Raw genomic sequence first — 16,862 nt, 5'->3', positions numbered from 1 at the left:
GCTTGGTATGTATATTGTCCGCAGTATTTATGTTTATATTGGTCTCCTATTTATTAAATGATCCTCAGCATTCGACAATCTGAATGGTCTGGTGTGGTTAACTGAATATTCTAAACGGAAGTCGATAGGAGAATATCATCTCGACACATTAATCTATCTTTGAAATCTGGACATGCGCAGAACTGTTAGCGATTTGCTTACAGTTAGCGCTGGCTTTGCTGGCTATTTGATAAACAGTGCCTCTGCGTGGACAAAACTACCCATTACTTTCAAAATGAAGTAAATAGTATTGGGAGATTCTGGAACTGCAACAATGAACGACTGCCAGCGGATATAAAACAGTGTGCAATTATAAGTATTTCGGGTATAGCCACATTACATGCGTCTTGTGTTGACGTTAGCTGCAAATAACGAGATGCTAACAGTGATAGCAATCTGTTAGCTAGCTGACAGTCGCACCATGGACTGACTGCAGAGAGAGAGGACAACAGATCAGTTCATGCTAGCTTTGACCGTAAGGTTCACTCTATTATCTGTGGCAAAAACGAGGTCCTCTGTAGCAGCCATGACATCCTCTGAACCCACGGGGACCCGGGATGCAATGGCCGAGAGCCCGGAGAAGATGCTCCAGAAGCTGCTTGCGGTACCCGGACACGAGCCGAGCCTAGTGAACGACCTGCTGCTGCTCCGGCCTGAAGCCGACAGCCGGACTTACCCGGGGGAGAGGACGGGCAACAGACATGTGATGTTTTTTCACGGGGATATCCAAGTGAGTGATGGAGGCTATAAACATATTGTGAGCCGTGTGTGTTGACCTCAGGTTATCCAGCAGAAAGCTGATGGCTGGCCTGACTGAGTGAATTGACTTAAACGTGTTAATGTGAAAGGGGTTTTATAATATTTCCTATCACTAAACCCACAAAAACAGACATTGTTTGCCCTGTTTTCAAAAATGTGGTAATGCATTTGTCATTTGATCCAAGAGGCTTTTAAAAGAGTTTCTCTATGCCAGGAAATATAATGCTTTTCAACACATCACAATCGGTTAAAATATCAATGTTGGGGACACTTGGTTTGACTGGAAAGTCAGAGTATGAATATATGGAATTTGTGAAGTAAACCTGTGCTTGTATGATATTGCACAACAAAAAATTATTTGAATGTGTACTTAAGTGCATTGTTGAGTAAATACGCTTAGTTACATTAACTAAATACACATAGTTACATTCCAAGTCCAGGATTCCAACTAACGTTTATCAAGCCACACAATAACAATGGGCTGACTTACTAAGACACATACGATTTGATTTGATTGAATTGTTATTGAGAAGAAGAAGAAGAAGAAGAAGAAGGAAGCCTGGTCCCACAGTCCCGCATTGGGCTGTCCATGGCTCAGTAATAAGTTATTCAATCAAACTGAAAGAAACCAGCGCCACAGCGAAAAAGTATTCCGATTCATTACTTCAGTAAAAGTACTAATACCACACAGTTAAAGTACTCAGATTCAAGTAAAAATACTGCAACGAAAATACATTTTGAGTAAAAGTACTTGAGTACGATATGAAAATGCACGTAAAGTAAGAGTTAAACTAGAACAACTCAAAACATATAAAAAAATATTTTTGAGATGCTGAAACTCCGAGATATTTTTAAGAAAAGCATACTATTGTTAAAGTTTTTCCTAAGTATTGTGTCAACAACTTTCCAATATCACTGACTTGCAATCAGTTTTTATCCAAATCTTAATATGTGTAAATATTTGTATGTGATTTTTTTTTCTTCCTGTGAGCCTTTCTTTCAGGCATTATTTGTTTAGTTGTATGCCAATGTGTGTGACATGGCCGTCTCTTCAGCCTGTGTCCTGTAACTGCTGCAGCTGCTATCATGGAAACCATCCAGAGGAATACTTAATGATCAAGTGTAGAAATAAAGAGGAAGAGACCTATTGGTTTCCCTTTAAAGACTGGGCCTTATCCATCTGTTCTTGGTTCTAATTTGCTATCCATTAGGCAACTTTCCAGGCAAGAGTCATTATTCCATAGTGTTAATATGCTGGTACGTTTCCATATAAATGGCTGAGGTCAGTGTGACCGCAAACTGAGCACACACTGCGGAAGTGTGTGAGGTGTATGTGAGAGACTTCTGTGTGTGACTGTCATCACGCCTGCGGAGAATAGAGCCAAGGCAGAAAAACACATGAATATTGATATCTTTAGGTATGTGAATACATTATCATCGCAAAATGAAAATGTTATTTCCCATCTCAACACATATAAACAATACGTACCACACACACACCATACATGGCGTTAGTTTGATTGATTTCAGTGTGTACAGTGTCTCTGTCTGTGTTGTGTGCAGAACTTCGAGGAGGAGATGTCCCTGCAGCCTGACGGGGCCCCGTGGCTCTCCTGGAGTCTAGAGCAGGTGGCCCTCACTCTGGGCCACCGTTTCCCTGACCGACATGTCTGGGTGGTGCGAGCCTCACGCATGCACCTCCACAAGTTCAGCTGCTACGTGAACTTTGTGGACAGCAACATGTTCGGGGCCCCGGAGCATGCGCCGTACTCTGCTGACTGTGGAGCCTTCCGCCACCTCAGGTCTGTTGGTCCTCTTTTTCTCTTCCAGCAGACCAGGCCCTGAGTCCACAGAGCGTCTGTTTCTGTGGAGAAGGGCTGGCAGGGGGGCTGGGTGGAGCCCGGAAATTCATCCCCAAAAAAAGTCCAGTGTCTTTTTTATTGTTACTATGGCAACAATATCTCGACAACATGTCACAGTTGTATTGTCTCAAACTTGCTTTGCCCCTTTTGATTTTATTATTTGTTTGACATGTTGTTGTTGTTGTTGTCCATTATAACGTTACACTGATAAGGACTGAGCTTCCTCTGCTCCGTCTGACAGCCGCAGAGCGAGGAGGGTGTAAAGTACAACTCTCACCTCTTTTTAATATAGTTCCCGTCTCAAAGACACGGTCAAAACAAGCTTCTCCTTCAATTTCTAGTGACATCACCTTTTCTTAGACAGTTTAAATATTTCCAAATCAAAAAGCGCTCTGAAGCTCAAAGCTTATGGGCGGCTGCTTGTGTTGGCATGCGCTGACTCCTCTCACTCCTCACCGCTCTCACTCCTCTCTAGAAGCTATTGAATACGCTGATGTGGACACAGGCTAACACACACTACAGGTTCCTGCAGGCTGAGGGATTTGTGCTGAGTCAGCTGTGTTTTTGTTGGCAGGGCCCTGCTGAGTCACGGCATGCAGCGAGCCAACCTGCCAGACCCGGTGCAGCCACAGGGGGGGGATGACAGCATCCCCTCGGGGTTCTCCCTCACACTGGTGGGATTCAGCAAAGGCTGTGTGGTGCTCAACCAGATTGTGTACGAGCTGGCGGGGGCCCGTGCTGACCCCGATATGTGCCACTTTGTGAGGAGCATTTCTGACTTGTACTGGCTGGACGGGGGGCACCCAGGGGGCAGTGAGACCTGGGTGACCAACAAGCGGGTGCTGAAGGAGCTGGCCTCCAGCGGGGTGTCCATCCACGCCCACGTTACCCCCTACGAGGTGTGCGACCCCATGCGGGCCTGGGTGGGCCGCGAGCACGCGCTCTTTATCAAAACCCTGGAAGATTTGGGGGCCTGTCCCAGCAAGAAGCTGCACTTTGAGGGCGAGCCCCCCTCAATCCAGAGCCACTTCAGGGTCATCCAGGAGTTCTGAGTTTGCTTTAGAGGGTCTTACTGCTGCTCATCCTCGTCTCTCCATCAATAAGGGCTGACACGTGCTGCTGCTGTCCTGCCCTCTGCTGAATGCACTGACCAGGAGCCCCCCCTGGCAATATGCAGGTATGAAAATGATCCTCCTTCTTCAGGCTGCCTAACTGTTTTGACATTTGATTTGAGCCCGTGCTTTAGGCTGAGTCTGGTTCTGACAGGAAGGATTCTTGTTATTCATGAGGAACTCCCTCAGTTGACGTGTAACATTGTAGAGATGCTTCACTTCAAATGTTTTGCCTTGGTCAGCTAGTTTGAGAATGTTCTGTTGTTTGTCCTGTAGTGTGATGCATAGTGTATTGTTCACCTGTAATGATATGTTCTTGTTTAAATATCACACAGCCGCATTCCAGTTCGTTTGTGTTCTGGAGGGTTCTCTCACATCTCATGATGCTTCAGCAAATAAAAGCTTTAAAGTCCGTCTGCTTTCCTCGACTTGGACAGGGAACTCCATGAAGCAGCATTCTTAGGGTCTTTCATTTGTGTTACACGCCGGCTCATTTAATGACAAACCTTTTGATTTTAGGTTCTATATTTTAAGTCTCTTTGATAGATCTTATCCTCACAAATCAAACTATCTTTGATGTCTCAACAAACTGGTATTATAACCAAAGGCTTATAATTCAATGAAATGGGTTTGAATGTATTCATTTAAACATCATTACTTTCATGGTGGCAGGATGCCATACATTAATTAACTTTTTGTCTATTGCAATATGTTAAACACACATATGTGCTAGTTCTGTTTACGTGTGTATGATTTGTGTACAATCTGTATGACCTCTGTCAGCTGCTCTGCACTACGCTGAATGTAACTTCAGATCATTCCATTGTGTTTACTACTTACTCTGTGCTAAGCTGGATAAAATGCATACAAGGAGGTCCGATTATCTTTTAAGTCGTCGAGCATGTGCACAACCAAAACCACTTGTTATTAATCCTCTGCTTGCTGATTGGTTCACACCGTCCTCATGATATTGTGTCCTGGTAGATAATGATCAGCACTGTCTGCTGAACACCTCAGATGGCTTCATAGAGGAGCCGTCCAGCAGGGGGCAGCAGTGTGGTGCAAGTATGATCGACTGGAGATAACAAACACACATCAGATTATTTTCTACAACCTTTAATGAGCGTTTCAGTTTGCTTTGTGATGCCTACATATTAGCCTGCAGTTGATCAGAATAGAATACAATAAAGATTATGTCATTTTTTTTGTCATTTCAGATGCAATCAGAATGCTCATACATAAAAAAACAAATATAAAATGCAAAATAAACAAACATCTGGAACATGTCTTTGTGCTTGTGGCTGGTTTTTAGTGTAACCCTGATGTGGGACACATCAGGGTTACACCTGCTGAGGATGACCTGCCTGCCGCTCACACACACACACAGCCCAGACTGTCTAGTTGCTGGTAAAAACACAATAGCTGCTGTACAAAACAACAATATCAACACCGCGCAGCACAAGTCAAGTTGGAGTGACAGGCGGACAAAGAGTAGTGGCTTTGTCTGAGCACGGGTCATCCCCAGAGTGAGATCCCTGACATCCCTGCACAACATCTCGAGGTTACACACTCAGCAAGACTTACAGCTGTAGTTTATACAGATGCAACAGGAAGGAGAACGCTTTGTCTCTGCACAGCTGAGCTTGAGAAATTTCAACTTCCTGTATTAAATCACTTTTTTCCAACTTGAAGTATTAGAAAAAAGCAGAGTTTATATTTGAGATCAATTAAAATTCAAGCTTATTTCCTTTTACAGTATCAGAAGAGCTCTGGCTCTCACATAAACTATCCGACAGAATCCTTTTCTAGCTGTCTGGAGGAAAGTCTTACAGCCAGCCCAAATGGAATCTACCACCTCGGTGAGGATCAAATACCCGTCCTGAGGAAAATCTTTTACAGGGTGGTGTGTTCCAGTTTTTTGAGAACGACAGCATACAGATGACAGCATGGCTGTGGCTGGATACGCCCTGACCCCCCCCCCCCACACACAGACCATGGTACCAGCTGGTGACAACAACAAACAACAACACAATGAGCTCTCATTGGCTTTGGCACCTCGGAACAGAGGAGGAATGTTTGAGTGGATGAGCAACTGCCCCTCTTCAGGAGAGCGCCTCATATCGAGCATTGTACATCGGTTGTGTCACATCTTCTAAAACCAAATCATCAACACTCTCATCCCTACATATGTTTACACTCAACATCACAACTTCATTAGGAATAACCCAGGATTTTTACCCCAAAACTATTCCTTCAAAAGCACATTTCCAGTCTTATCTCTTCCTCGTCACCTTCTCTCGCTTTACTTCCTGGGTACCACCTGAACAATCTATCCTTCACTTCCTTCTCCCCAACTCCCTGCAGTCAAACACTTGATTATTTCATTACACTGGAAACAGCTTGTTTTAAATAACACCACCATCCTCTCACACTACCTAATAAGACACATGAGCAAATTATTTACATAAAAATATGAGTCCAGCACATAAATAATAATAATAATAATAATAATAATAATAGGCTTATAAGAATAACATTAAGAAAACAGAGTGAGCATAGAGAGCAGCATGCCCTGAGATGAGTGAAGAGGAATACGTTTGACTGCTGGCTTCATGAAGGACCCTGGATGGCTCGGAGGGGCTGAGGAACACACAGCTCCTCACTTCAATGTGTGTGCTGATGAGGTAAGTGCTAACGTTGTGTGTCTGCTCTCCGGCTAGAAGAGAGGAGCTTCACAGCGGAGGAAGTGATGTGAGTAGGTGCGGCATGGTGTGTGAACCGCTGCATGACTCACTGTTCTCAGCCATTAACTTTGAAGTTTCTATGTCAGGATACACAGGAATGCTGTGTCATTATTGCTCATGTTCAGCCCTTCTAAAGAAGCAGTACAAAAGTGGATTCCAAGTGGAAGCTATGCTATAGTTGCATCCACAAACCTGAGCTACATTTAAACCCCATCTGGAATGTAATGCATGTGTGTATTCCAGCCCCTCTGCTGGTTCTTTTTAAGCAGTCTGTAGATAGTGAGAGTCTCATGTCACCAAAGTCAAAGGGCTTCCTATAATACAGCGGCACAAAGATAAAGCCACCTCTCCCCTGTAGACCGGTGCTTATCTGGATATCACATTTCTGCTGAAGCTGCAGTGACTAAGAACACTTCACTTCCCACTTTAAGGCAGAGCGCTATTAAATGCTGTCTGGAGAAAATAGATTTTAAAATGCACGACAGAAGAGTTGCATAGATTTCCCTAGAAACAGTCCTCACTAGCCTCCATCAGCACAGGAGCAGCCGGACGCTGACAGAGGGCTGAATATACCAACATGATTATTAGGAAAGGTATTAAATACTTAAGGTTAAACACACGGCATTAATTGAAACATTCTGTACAATTTCACACTTTATCAGCGATGGATCAGTGATGGATCTCAGGATTTAGCTGGTTATCTTTGGTCTGAAAGGTCCATCATGGAGTTTAGCTATTAGTGAAACATGAACACACTTTAAGTACTTAGAATGGTGACAGACAGCTGGTTTTCTGGAGGCTTAAAATAATAAAAAATCTCACAGGAAGAGACCCCCGCCTCACCCCTCCTGCATCCACCTTTTACTTTTCAAATGTCCCCATCTCCAGCGGCAGGCCTTTCCTCATCGAAGCGGAACTTCTTAGCGTGCGAGTGGGGCGACTCCAGGAAGTTCTCCTTGTCCTCGGCTGGGGCCCCCCACTTGGCGCCGCAGCTTCTCTCGCGAACAGTGCGGGTGGATGCCGGTTCGGGGTACAGACACAGCTGCCACAGCCAGGGGTGGCTCATGCACTCTGCAGCGGTGGGCCGGTCCCTGTGGGGGGGGGTACAGCGTTACACACTGACAGCAACACTGATGAACAAACAGTCACCTGCAGTACCGTGGCTAGTTATTCTGATAGTTAGAGAAACATTATCAAGCTTTACATAGAAAGATAACGCCATAAAAACTTTACATGACCAAGAAAAGTAAAAAAAGACAATGTTGGTTGTTTATGTTTGTACCTTTTCTCCACAACATCTAGCAGGTCCATATATGGAGATTCATTCACTCAGGGCTGTGCAATTGGCTAGTGTTCATTTGTTAAAGAACAGTGAATAAACACTGACGGAACACACAGTCAGAAGGACCTGGAGAACTCGGTTAAAGATGGAGGGTTTATTTCTGGCATTATGGGGACAATACCCTCAGCATATTTGAACTTGGATGTTATCCTGGAATATTTTTCCATCTCTGTTTGAGCCTCACTCACTCAGGCGTTTTGACCAGCAGCTTGCGGATGAAGTCCACGGCGAGCTCCGACACTCTGGAGAAGGCCTCCATGCTGTAGTCCACGTTCACCTGCGACACGTTCAGGTACGTCTCCTGCTTGTCGTCACCAGCAAACGGAGACTCGCCCGTCACCAACATGTAGGTTATCACCCCCACACTCCTGAGGAACACCGGCAGGAAGAAGTCAGAGTATGTGGAGGAGCACACAGCTCATTCACGCTATATCTATCTTCATAACTTTGGCCACAACAAACGTGAGAACAAAAGGTGACTATTAAAATAATTATCCAAAGTGTAAACAGCTATTAGCTTTAGCAGAGCTACTTAGCGGTGTGTGGTTTACGCTGTAATGGATAACCTTCATTTGGTTTGAAGGTGACGCATGTTGATGGTCACAGAGAGTCTGCCACTCACCACAGGTCGGTGGCTGTTGTGATGGGCTCATAATTCAGGATCTCTGGAGCTGAAGAAAGACATGAAACAAAAAGTCAGTGGTCATTCAATATTACAGGACTGTCTCCCATATAGAACATCTCGTTGCATTTCATGCCTCCTGTTGTTTCTGTCACCACTACTGACGTCTCACATTTCTGTTGTTATTCAAAACACCAATTACACTCACAAAGGGCTGACTGAGGGAAATCTACATGGGAAAGAACAGACTGACAGCAGGGTGTGTGTACCTGGAACCATGCTGTTCCGGCCTCACACATTGCTGATCCTCTGAGCCCCAAAGACAGATCACTGTTTGACAGCTAATGGAGCAAAGGAACCTCAATTTCAGATAAATCACCGCCTACATATGAGAGCAAACAGCAGAAGGCACATACAGTGTTCACCGTTTCACATGTATACCTCCAAACACTCTGGAGAGAGGTTCTAAAGAAATCAATGACATCATTTGGAAGACAGTTAACATCTCTTTGTGCATTTTAGGAATAGATACTCCCCGCAAATATTATTTAAAATCAATTAAAACTCATTCAAATCCTCCTCTTCTGTGCTAGGAGGTGCATTTGATTAAAGGGGCTGATGGAGGAACCCCCAACTGTCCCTCAGTGGATAGGTGGTTTGGGTGGGTGTATGCCTCCTGAAGCTGTCAGCTTCTATTGGTTTCAGTTTTATAAAGTATGGCGTCCCTTTACAGCTGATCTAGGACCTGGTCGCTTCAGACAGCAGGGCTCTGTGGTCTTATTATTATTATTATTTCATATGCAATTGTGAAATAATAATGGTGTTGTCACTCTTTTTTCCACCTGCTGAAGCACTCATGTTCTGTGAACCAGTGGATGTTAGAATCAAAGACAGTTTCCCTCTGGAGGACTCTTCTGTCTCCGGTCTGAGCGTGTTTCATGATCATCAGCTTACCCACATATTCCGGCGTTCCCAGGATCTCCCTGAGCTCTCCGACCGCTCCCAGCCTGCGGGCCAGGCCGAAGTCTACGATCTTTATGTCGCCAGGAGGAGACAGGCAGGTCAGCAGGATGTTCTGCGGCTGAGGGAGGAACGAGGCGCAGAGGTGAGCAGCACGCAGAGCAACAGCCAGAGATAAGACAGACTCTCAGAAGTCCTTATATAACAGAATGTAACTCTTTGACCCTGTGCTGAATAACGTGTGTGTTCTGAACATCTGAGCTGAGAACACACTGACCATATGTGTCAACATGCTGTTATCAGTGAGAGCCTATTCCACACACAGTACACGCTTTACTGACAGTTGTTAAAGCACATCTCGTGGATATGACCTTATCATTGTGTTTAAGAGACACATTTTCATATCGAGGCTGGACATTCTGCAACCATTACACCTGCAGACATCAGCACTTCATTGTCTCAATACAGTGACAGAGACAGTCATTTCATATGCTCAAGTCAAGAGCCTCCATGTCCTTCCTTAAGTGTCATATCTGTATGGATGGATTTGATGTGAAAACAAATGCATTAACCCATATGACAAACACAGAAACTGATGGGGCATTGTTATATTTTATATAATGTATTCCAGGAGCGCCTGGTTAAAATAAGCTGATGGTTTTTATTTTATTTTTTTAAATGTATTCATCATGTTTAGATTCCTTATTTTCAAGTATGTATTCAGCCTAATTTAAATTGAACTTATTTTGTTAGAGTGTGAAAGACCGGCTGATATCTTCACATTGTTTAATATCGAGTCAGAACAATAAATAAATAAACCTAAAATGCAGGACCTGGTGTCGTTGCCTTCCTTACAGAATCCCTTAAATCCTATTTCTACAGTTTCTTTTATGTGATGTTTTTTTATTGTTTTTATCTTTATTTTCATGATTTGATTGGCATCTGTTTTTATTTATTGTACTGTTTTATCTTTCATCATAGTTTGTCTTGTCCTTACCATGTCTCTGCGTGCTTTGTCTCCATGTTTTACCTTTGTATTTGGTCTTTATTCCTTCTTGTGCTTTGCTTTGTCTGTCAAACACTTTGCTTTATCAAAAAGGTTCACAATGCCTTAATAATGTACACATATTTTACAGTGTGCGGTTGAGCAAGGCTTCTTGTTCACCTATAATCCCACCTCTGGGCACAGAAACAGGAAGCTGGGTCCACAGCTTCTCTAAAAAAGAATACACAAGCGAGCACTTGTGAGGGAGTGTGTGTGTGTGTGTGTGTGTGTGTGTGTGTGTGTGTGTGTGTGTGTGTGTGTGTGTGTGTGTGTGTGTGTGTGTGTGTGTGTGTGCGCGCAGACCTTCAGGTCTAGGTGCACCAGACTGCTCTGGTGCAGGTGATGGACCCCCTCCAGGGTCTGTCTGATGAGTCTGGTGATCTGGACCTCTGGCAGCAGCTCCTCAGACACACAGTGGTCAAATATCTCTCCACCGGCCGCACTGCAACACACAGGTACACACATCACACACTCCTCTACTGTAATGTCCGAGGAGAGTGAAACACCGGGCAGGTTTGATACACGCCTTAGTTGAATACCCAATTCCCATTGGTCAATTTGGGCTTCAGCAGTCGGCTCTTCTATCGATAGCTCTCTGATCAAAGGCATGAGCAGTCATATCAATCCGCAGAAACTAGTCCAGTCCATCTAATGTCAGATGTGGCTGAATAAATACTTTGACTCCATCAAAAAAACACAATGCAATAGTTTTTGAATACTTGTTTTGAAATGTGTATTTGTTATGGCAGAACTGTTTAGTGTAAGGAACACAGCAGGGGTTCTGGCAGTGCTTAAAGAAACTGAACGGACTTGGACAGTTACAGAAAACAGTTATTTTAAGATACGTTGCCATCGTTATAAATGAATAACATCAATTAAGATTCAATAGTGTCAAAGTATTGAAGTCACTGTGTAATAAGCGGGATAGTGTGCAGTGAGCTGGTCAATAATGACAAAAGCACCCCTTCAGGGTGCTTCGAGAGCCTGAAAGGGTGCTTTCTGCTGAATGACCGGCTCACTGCACACTATGCTTACTTTTATATGATGCACTTTGTCCAGGAGAAACAGGAATACACTGATTTCAGGGAGTGCAGGGCTGGAGGTTTCAATGGCCGCCTCCTTCCTGCTGACTCACTGCAGCTGAGAGAGCTGAAGTTGACAGTACAATGTTGCACCAAGTACAAGGTCCACCTGATTTTATTACATTTCAGGTTATTCAACTTTCTAATTTGGTATTTTCTTAGCCCTCAATGAGCTAGCAGGCGTCTAGAACAAACAAGGTGCGTTGTTAGGGACGCCTCTTCTAAGGAAGGGATTACGGAGTCTCCAACAAGAAGTATTAAGGTGTAGTTAGGAAATCAGAACCATTCACTTCAAAACAACCCCATTGCATTCTCATTTCCAATTTGAAACTCTCTTCTAGTTTCTTTTTTGATGGTACAAAGAAAGCCGGATATATGACATGCCATAAGAAGCCCTGAAGTTCTGCTGCTCCAGTTCTCCAGTTCTCTCTGTGATCTGAGCAGGTGAACAGTGTTACTTCCTTCATTACTTTTCATCTGTTAAACAGTTGGGCGAATTATTTCCCAAAACACTAAGCAATGATCCTGAAAGTAAAAGGAACTACTTGCCAAACCCCTCAACCCGTTTCACAGATGAAACCTTTTTTCTTTAGACGAACCTTGTGTTCTCTGTCTGAGGTCATAGACACAGGAGAGGAAAAAGAAAAAGCTTTGGTAAAGGTCAAGAGGTCAGGACCTGATGCCTATGAGGGTGTTTCTTCAGGTCGACCAGAGCCGGAATTTCGAATTTTAGCAAACATTGCTATAGTCCTGATAAACCTGTTAGTGAGAAGGAGCATTACATAATCAATGAGTGAGCGTGGAAGCTCCTTGGGATTGGACAGGACGTTGCCGTTCCACAGTATTCACAGGATCATGCTGTCTGCTTGTTTGTGGTGGAAACATGTATCCAGTGCTAGACACATCTGACACATATTTCCCGTTAAAGTGTCACTGGAACTGAACTCACTATTCCAGCATGAGGACGATGTCGTGGTCCGTCTCGTACGCAGCGTGCAGGTTGACCACGCGGGTGTTGTTGCGGGCCGTCTCCAGAACCGCCATCTCGTGGATGACCTCGGCCCGGCAGTCACGACCTCGCCTCCTCTTCCGGAGGAACTTGGCAGCAAACACTTTCCCCGTGGCCTTCTCCACACAGCGCTTCACCACAGCAAACTTTCCCCTGGGGAGCAGAAAGAGGACGTATGTTAAGATGCTCCTGTCGGTCAGACATCAGATCCGTTCACTAACAAACTAATCTGGGATCCAACCAACAAGTGCAGATGGAAAACTTTAAGATTTGCCGATCAGGTTTTAAAAAGATAACATTCAGTCTCACACTAAATGTCTTTATTAATAATTTACTGTTTATGACCAAGCAAACCCTCAGAGGCCCCCAACACGTTGGTACATTTCAAATGCTTTGAAATGTTTCCTTTGAAAGTCACCAACATTCCTCCACTGACCATAGACAGAAACAGTAAACACAGCAGCTATTGTCGGATTTCAAATTTCCAATAGGCCATAAAAGTCTCATGTGTGACTGTTTCTGTCAGGAGACAACAAATCTCACCCCCCAAATCTGTTTGCATGTAACAGATCCATTAAATTCCAAAGAAAAAGATCTATGTCAGGCCATTGCGTTAAACAAAGTTATCAAAGAAATTCAACTTGTTTTATTTATTTTATTTTGTAATGATTTATGGCAGTGTAGCGGGGTTATACTGCACAAAAATCTTTCTTTCGTTGTTTATCAGGGTGGGGCCCACACTGCTGGTGTTCAGGGTTAATGACATACAAAAGATCAGAGTGGAAATTATTCAGACTTAAAGTTTCTATGAGTTAAGCCCCATTATGCAATGGATTAATATTCCGTTAGACTCTCCCTTACCAGTAAATGCCACACCTGTCAAACGTCATGCCTCCTGTCATTAACTTATTATACTTCCTGTCAACATATTCGAAGGCTTCAACCACTGATGATGTCCTCACGAGTATATCCTCTTGCTAATATACAACTGTTTATAGGCTTTGCAATACTACTCATGAAGGTACATTTTAAACAGTGGAGGATAAGGGGGCTCCATGAAACATCTGCTGATCTAGTGGCTATGGCTTATATTCCAATGGTTAATGGACTGCATTTATATAGCGCTTTATCCAGTCCTTACGTCCACTTAAACCTCTCACATTTGTTAAGCTGTGTTTCTGGCCCGCTGATGGACGCCCCGTGTTCAGCCCCTGCATCAAACACTCTTTAGCTCCCCAGATGCTATGCTAACCAGCTGGAGGGCCACAGACTTTGACTTTTGGCACTGCTTCAATAACAGAGCCTATTTTATCAGGGCTTTTTAGAAAAGGTGCCTACTAATGTGAAGGAGAGCATCTGGGAATAACCCATAGTAGTAAAAAAGTAAATGTGCCAAAAACTACCAGCTGACAATCAGCAAATGACTGACTTAATTCTGTATTTTCAGCACTAGGTTCAAGGTTCAAGGGTTTTATTATCATGTGCACAGCAGATATAGTGCAGTTATGGCAATGAAAATCTTAGGTCCAGAGTCCCTCCAACAATGCAACATGTCATATATATCTACGTAGACTAAATGATCAAATCTGAATCAAACTAAAACAGCTGACCCTTCTCACATAACAGAGTCATTTCAGACAATGTTATGGACAAAATACTGATGATGCATGTTCAAATCACTCGATAAATAAATATCCACAGATTTATTGACGGTAAATGTCTCTTAAAGGTGCGGCCAAACAAAGAAATATAGAAACATGTTTTGTGACATTTTCCACAGGTGAAGATCAGTGTTTATTATTGAAGCCTATGTTGTTAACTTCACGTTCCTTAAAAAAGGTCAAAGCAGAAGTACAATGTTCTTAAAAAGATTGCACCTTAGAACTTCCTGTTTCGTTGAATCACACACACGGTAAGTGAACAGAAGTGACTGTACCATTTATTCTTTCTAAAGTCTAGTTTCCACATGTGCTCGTTTCCTTCCTCCTGCTTTGTAATACGAATGATACAGGATGACACATTACTTTACACACACCACAGAGCACCAAGGATATGATCATCAACCGTCAGCTGTTGCCATGGCAAACAAAAGTGCATAACACACAATGAATAACACACGAACACATGACAAAGGTCTACTGTAGCACGATGAAGTCAGGTCCCCTGGCACGCAAGGCTCGTGTATTTACAGTGGTTAAGCTTACAGTCCAGAGTCCAAATCAGCTGAAGTCGATTTACTTGATCTGTGCAAGTCATGCATGCACATACAGACATTATAGGAAACTCTGAGTTTATATTATTATAACTGGTTAGAGAAAGGACAGATTATTCTCTGCCAGAACAGTATATTGTTCAGGCTTCTGTTATTCATGTGAAAAGTGGCAGTTATAGCCTTTTTACTCTCATGTTAGATGCTGTGTTAATCTATAGTGACAATGTAACCTAGTTTAGTGACCCAGTTTAGTCTGAACACTCAGATGCAATAATATAGGAAAGGACTGTCATTTGAAACTATGTCACAATTCATTGTATCATATGATAGTAGCACAAGGGTCGATTTATGATGAACTCATTTAGATCATTTCAGAATCAGAATCAAAATACTTTGTCTATCCAGAGGGAAATTCAGTTGTGTGACAGTTGCTCAAATTCAGTATAAAATAAAGAACAATATGTACAATGAAAGATGAAATGTAATAAAATAAATATATTTATAAAAAGTACAATTAATTACCAGTGAGATCAATAATTGGAACTGTCAAACATTAGCATTAAACAGGCTTTCCTCACCACTGTCGGTTCATACATGTTACTGTAATGCGCTCTGTACTGTGGCTATGAGCCAACAGTCCATTTGTCATGAAGTCTAAACTGTCCTGTTAACGTCTTGTTTACAGTGAGTCACACGTACACACCACTTTTACAATTCCAAATATTCCCATTAATAAATCCCGTCCGTAAAAAATCTTAGTAATTGTGCATAACGGAACCACCGTCCTGCAGTCAGCGTTCTACCCAGAGGGGAGCATCTGAGCCCCCCTCAGAGACCCTCACAGTCCCGGACAGCAGTCACTTGTGTAGGACTCACCTCCCGAGCTCTCCGGTGATTTCATACACACTCTCCATGGGCTCCGTGCTGATGGGGGTCTGACACTCGCAGAGCAGCCCCGCCGCCGGCCCGCTGCGACTGTCCAGCCGCCTCCGAGACATCTCTGCTGCTCAGGGATCAGCCCCGCTGCCAGCCAGCTGCCCGGCTGCTGGGACCGCGGTGAACGCTTACAGAATGAGACCAAGCAACTATCCTAAGAGGCTATCTAACGTTTACACTGCCAGCTCTACATCAGTTACATGTTAATGTTAACCAAGCCGGTTACTATGCTAGTGTAGTTTAGCTACTTTACCGACCCGGCTAGCTCGACTGTCGCTAACTAAGTTAGCTCGACGGTCAATGTCGCTGCTTCTAAAGTGAGTTAAATCTATTTTCTACAGCTAAACTAAAGAGGAACGGTTAATCTATAAAAGCGTTACATACGGCTGTATCCGGTGGTTAAATTATCCAAAGTGCCGCTGCAGGCTACAGGGGAATGGGTTAGTTCGTATATCTGGAGAGTTTTCGATCATTTTCACATCCTACTGTTTGACACTTTGTGGACACGTCATTGCCTGGCGCATGCGCATTATGGTTGTGTTTGAAAAGGGGGCGGTCGAGTTTATTTGAAACTTGAATATAAAAGCCTGCAATCCTTTACTCTATAATTATATGAGTCATTCATTTTACTTTCTGAGTCACACATTTGTCAAAATAATCAAAAGTTCGACTTTTACTAGGGTTTGGGTTATTTAATTATAACTTAAAAATACTATAAGTCATAATTTTTAGATGATTCATTATTCTTTAGATTTTTTCTTTCTCTCATATTTTTTAAAGTAGCCTACGAAGTCATTCTTAGTTTAGGTGTTTAACTCTCCAGTCTTTTTATTTTTGTAATATTTAACATTTTCTTAATATTGAACAAGCAGTTTTTTTCAGTCAGAAATGAGCTTCCTTCTTTACGGAGCCCCTGTCACTGAGAGACCACTCACCTCACTACAGAACCCATGCAGGTCTTATGCATCATGCAATTAAAAATGATCAAGTATGTATTGGGATGGTTTTATATTTGGATTTTTAAAAATGATTATTTATCCCCAAATTGTGTGTATTTTATTTAGTTGATGTTTATGTATTCAAATGTTCTATTCCTCTTGTTTTCACATATATCAGAAGAAAAGGTTCAAACTTGAGG

General features: G+C 43.0%; 2 protein-coding genes across 2 annotated transcripts; one reads left to right on the top strand and one right to left on the bottom strand.

Annotated features, from left to right (window-relative positions):
• Window positions 1-195: 195 nt before the first annotated feature.
• On the top strand, window positions 196-5,056 carry c7h2orf69 (chromosome 7 C2orf69 homolog). Its single transcript, XM_063887009.1, has 3 exons — window positions 196-769; window positions 2,362-2,600; window positions 3,235-5,056. The coding sequence occupies exons 1-3, from the start codon at window positions 500-502 to the stop codon at window positions 3,710-3,712; spliced, it is 987 nt and encodes a 328-aa protein (XP_063743079.1). The 5' UTR covers window positions 196-499; the 3' UTR covers window positions 3,713-5,056.
• On the bottom strand, window positions 4,873-16,220 carry stk17b (serine/threonine kinase 17b (apoptosis-inducing)). Its single transcript, XM_063887008.1, has 7 exons — window positions 15,665-16,220; window positions 12,517-12,729; window positions 10,789-10,927; window positions 9,435-9,561; window positions 8,481-8,529; window positions 8,047-8,226; window positions 4,873-7,607 (listed from the first exon to the last, which is right to left on the bottom strand). Exons 1-7 carry the CDS (start codon window positions 15,784-15,786, stop codon window positions 7,385-7,387), a joined length of 1,053 nt encoding a protein of 350 aa, XP_063743078.1. The 5' UTR covers window positions 15,787-16,220; the 3' UTR covers window positions 4,873-7,384.
• Window positions 16,221-16,862: the final 642 nt, after the last annotated feature.

Source organism: Eleginops maclovinus, chromosome 7 (assembly GCF_036324505.1).
Source record: "Eleginops maclovinus isolate JMC-PN-2008 ecotype Puerto Natales chromosome 7, JC_Emac_rtc_rv5, whole genome shotgun sequence".
NCBI classification, from domain to species: Eukaryota; Metazoa; Chordata; class Actinopteri; order Perciformes; family Eleginopidae; genus Eleginops; species Eleginops maclovinus.
This window is presented reverse-complemented; position numbering and strand designations above follow the sequence as displayed.

Excerpts from the sequence above, each read along its gene's own strand:
- stk17b (XM_063887008.1), bottom strand. The coding sequence starts at position 15,786 with ATGTCTCGGAGGCGGCTGGACAGTCGCAGCGGGCCGGCGGCGGGGCTG. Across the intron at positions 10,928-12,516 it reads ATCGTCCTCATGCTGGAATA|TGCGGCCGGTGGAGAGATAT; the intron begins GTGAGTTCAGTT and ends TGTGTGTTGCAG. Across the intron at positions 8,530-9,434 it reads GGGAACGCCGGAATATGTGG|CTCCAGAGATCCTGAATTAT; the intron begins GTAAGCTGATGA and ends GTCTTTCTTCAG.
- c7h2orf69 (XM_063887009.1), top strand. The coding sequence starts at position 500 with ATGCTAGCTTTGACCGTAAGGTTCACTCTATTATCTGTGGCAAAAACG. Across the intron at positions 770-2,361 it reads TTTTTCACGGGGATATCCAA|AACTTCGAGGAGGAGATGTC; the intron begins GTGAGTGATGGA and ends TGTTGTGTGCAG. Across the intron at positions 2,601-3,234 it reads GGAGCCTTCCGCCACCTCAG|GGCCCTGCTGAGTCACGGCA; the intron begins GTCTGTTGGTCC and ends TTTTGTTGGCAG.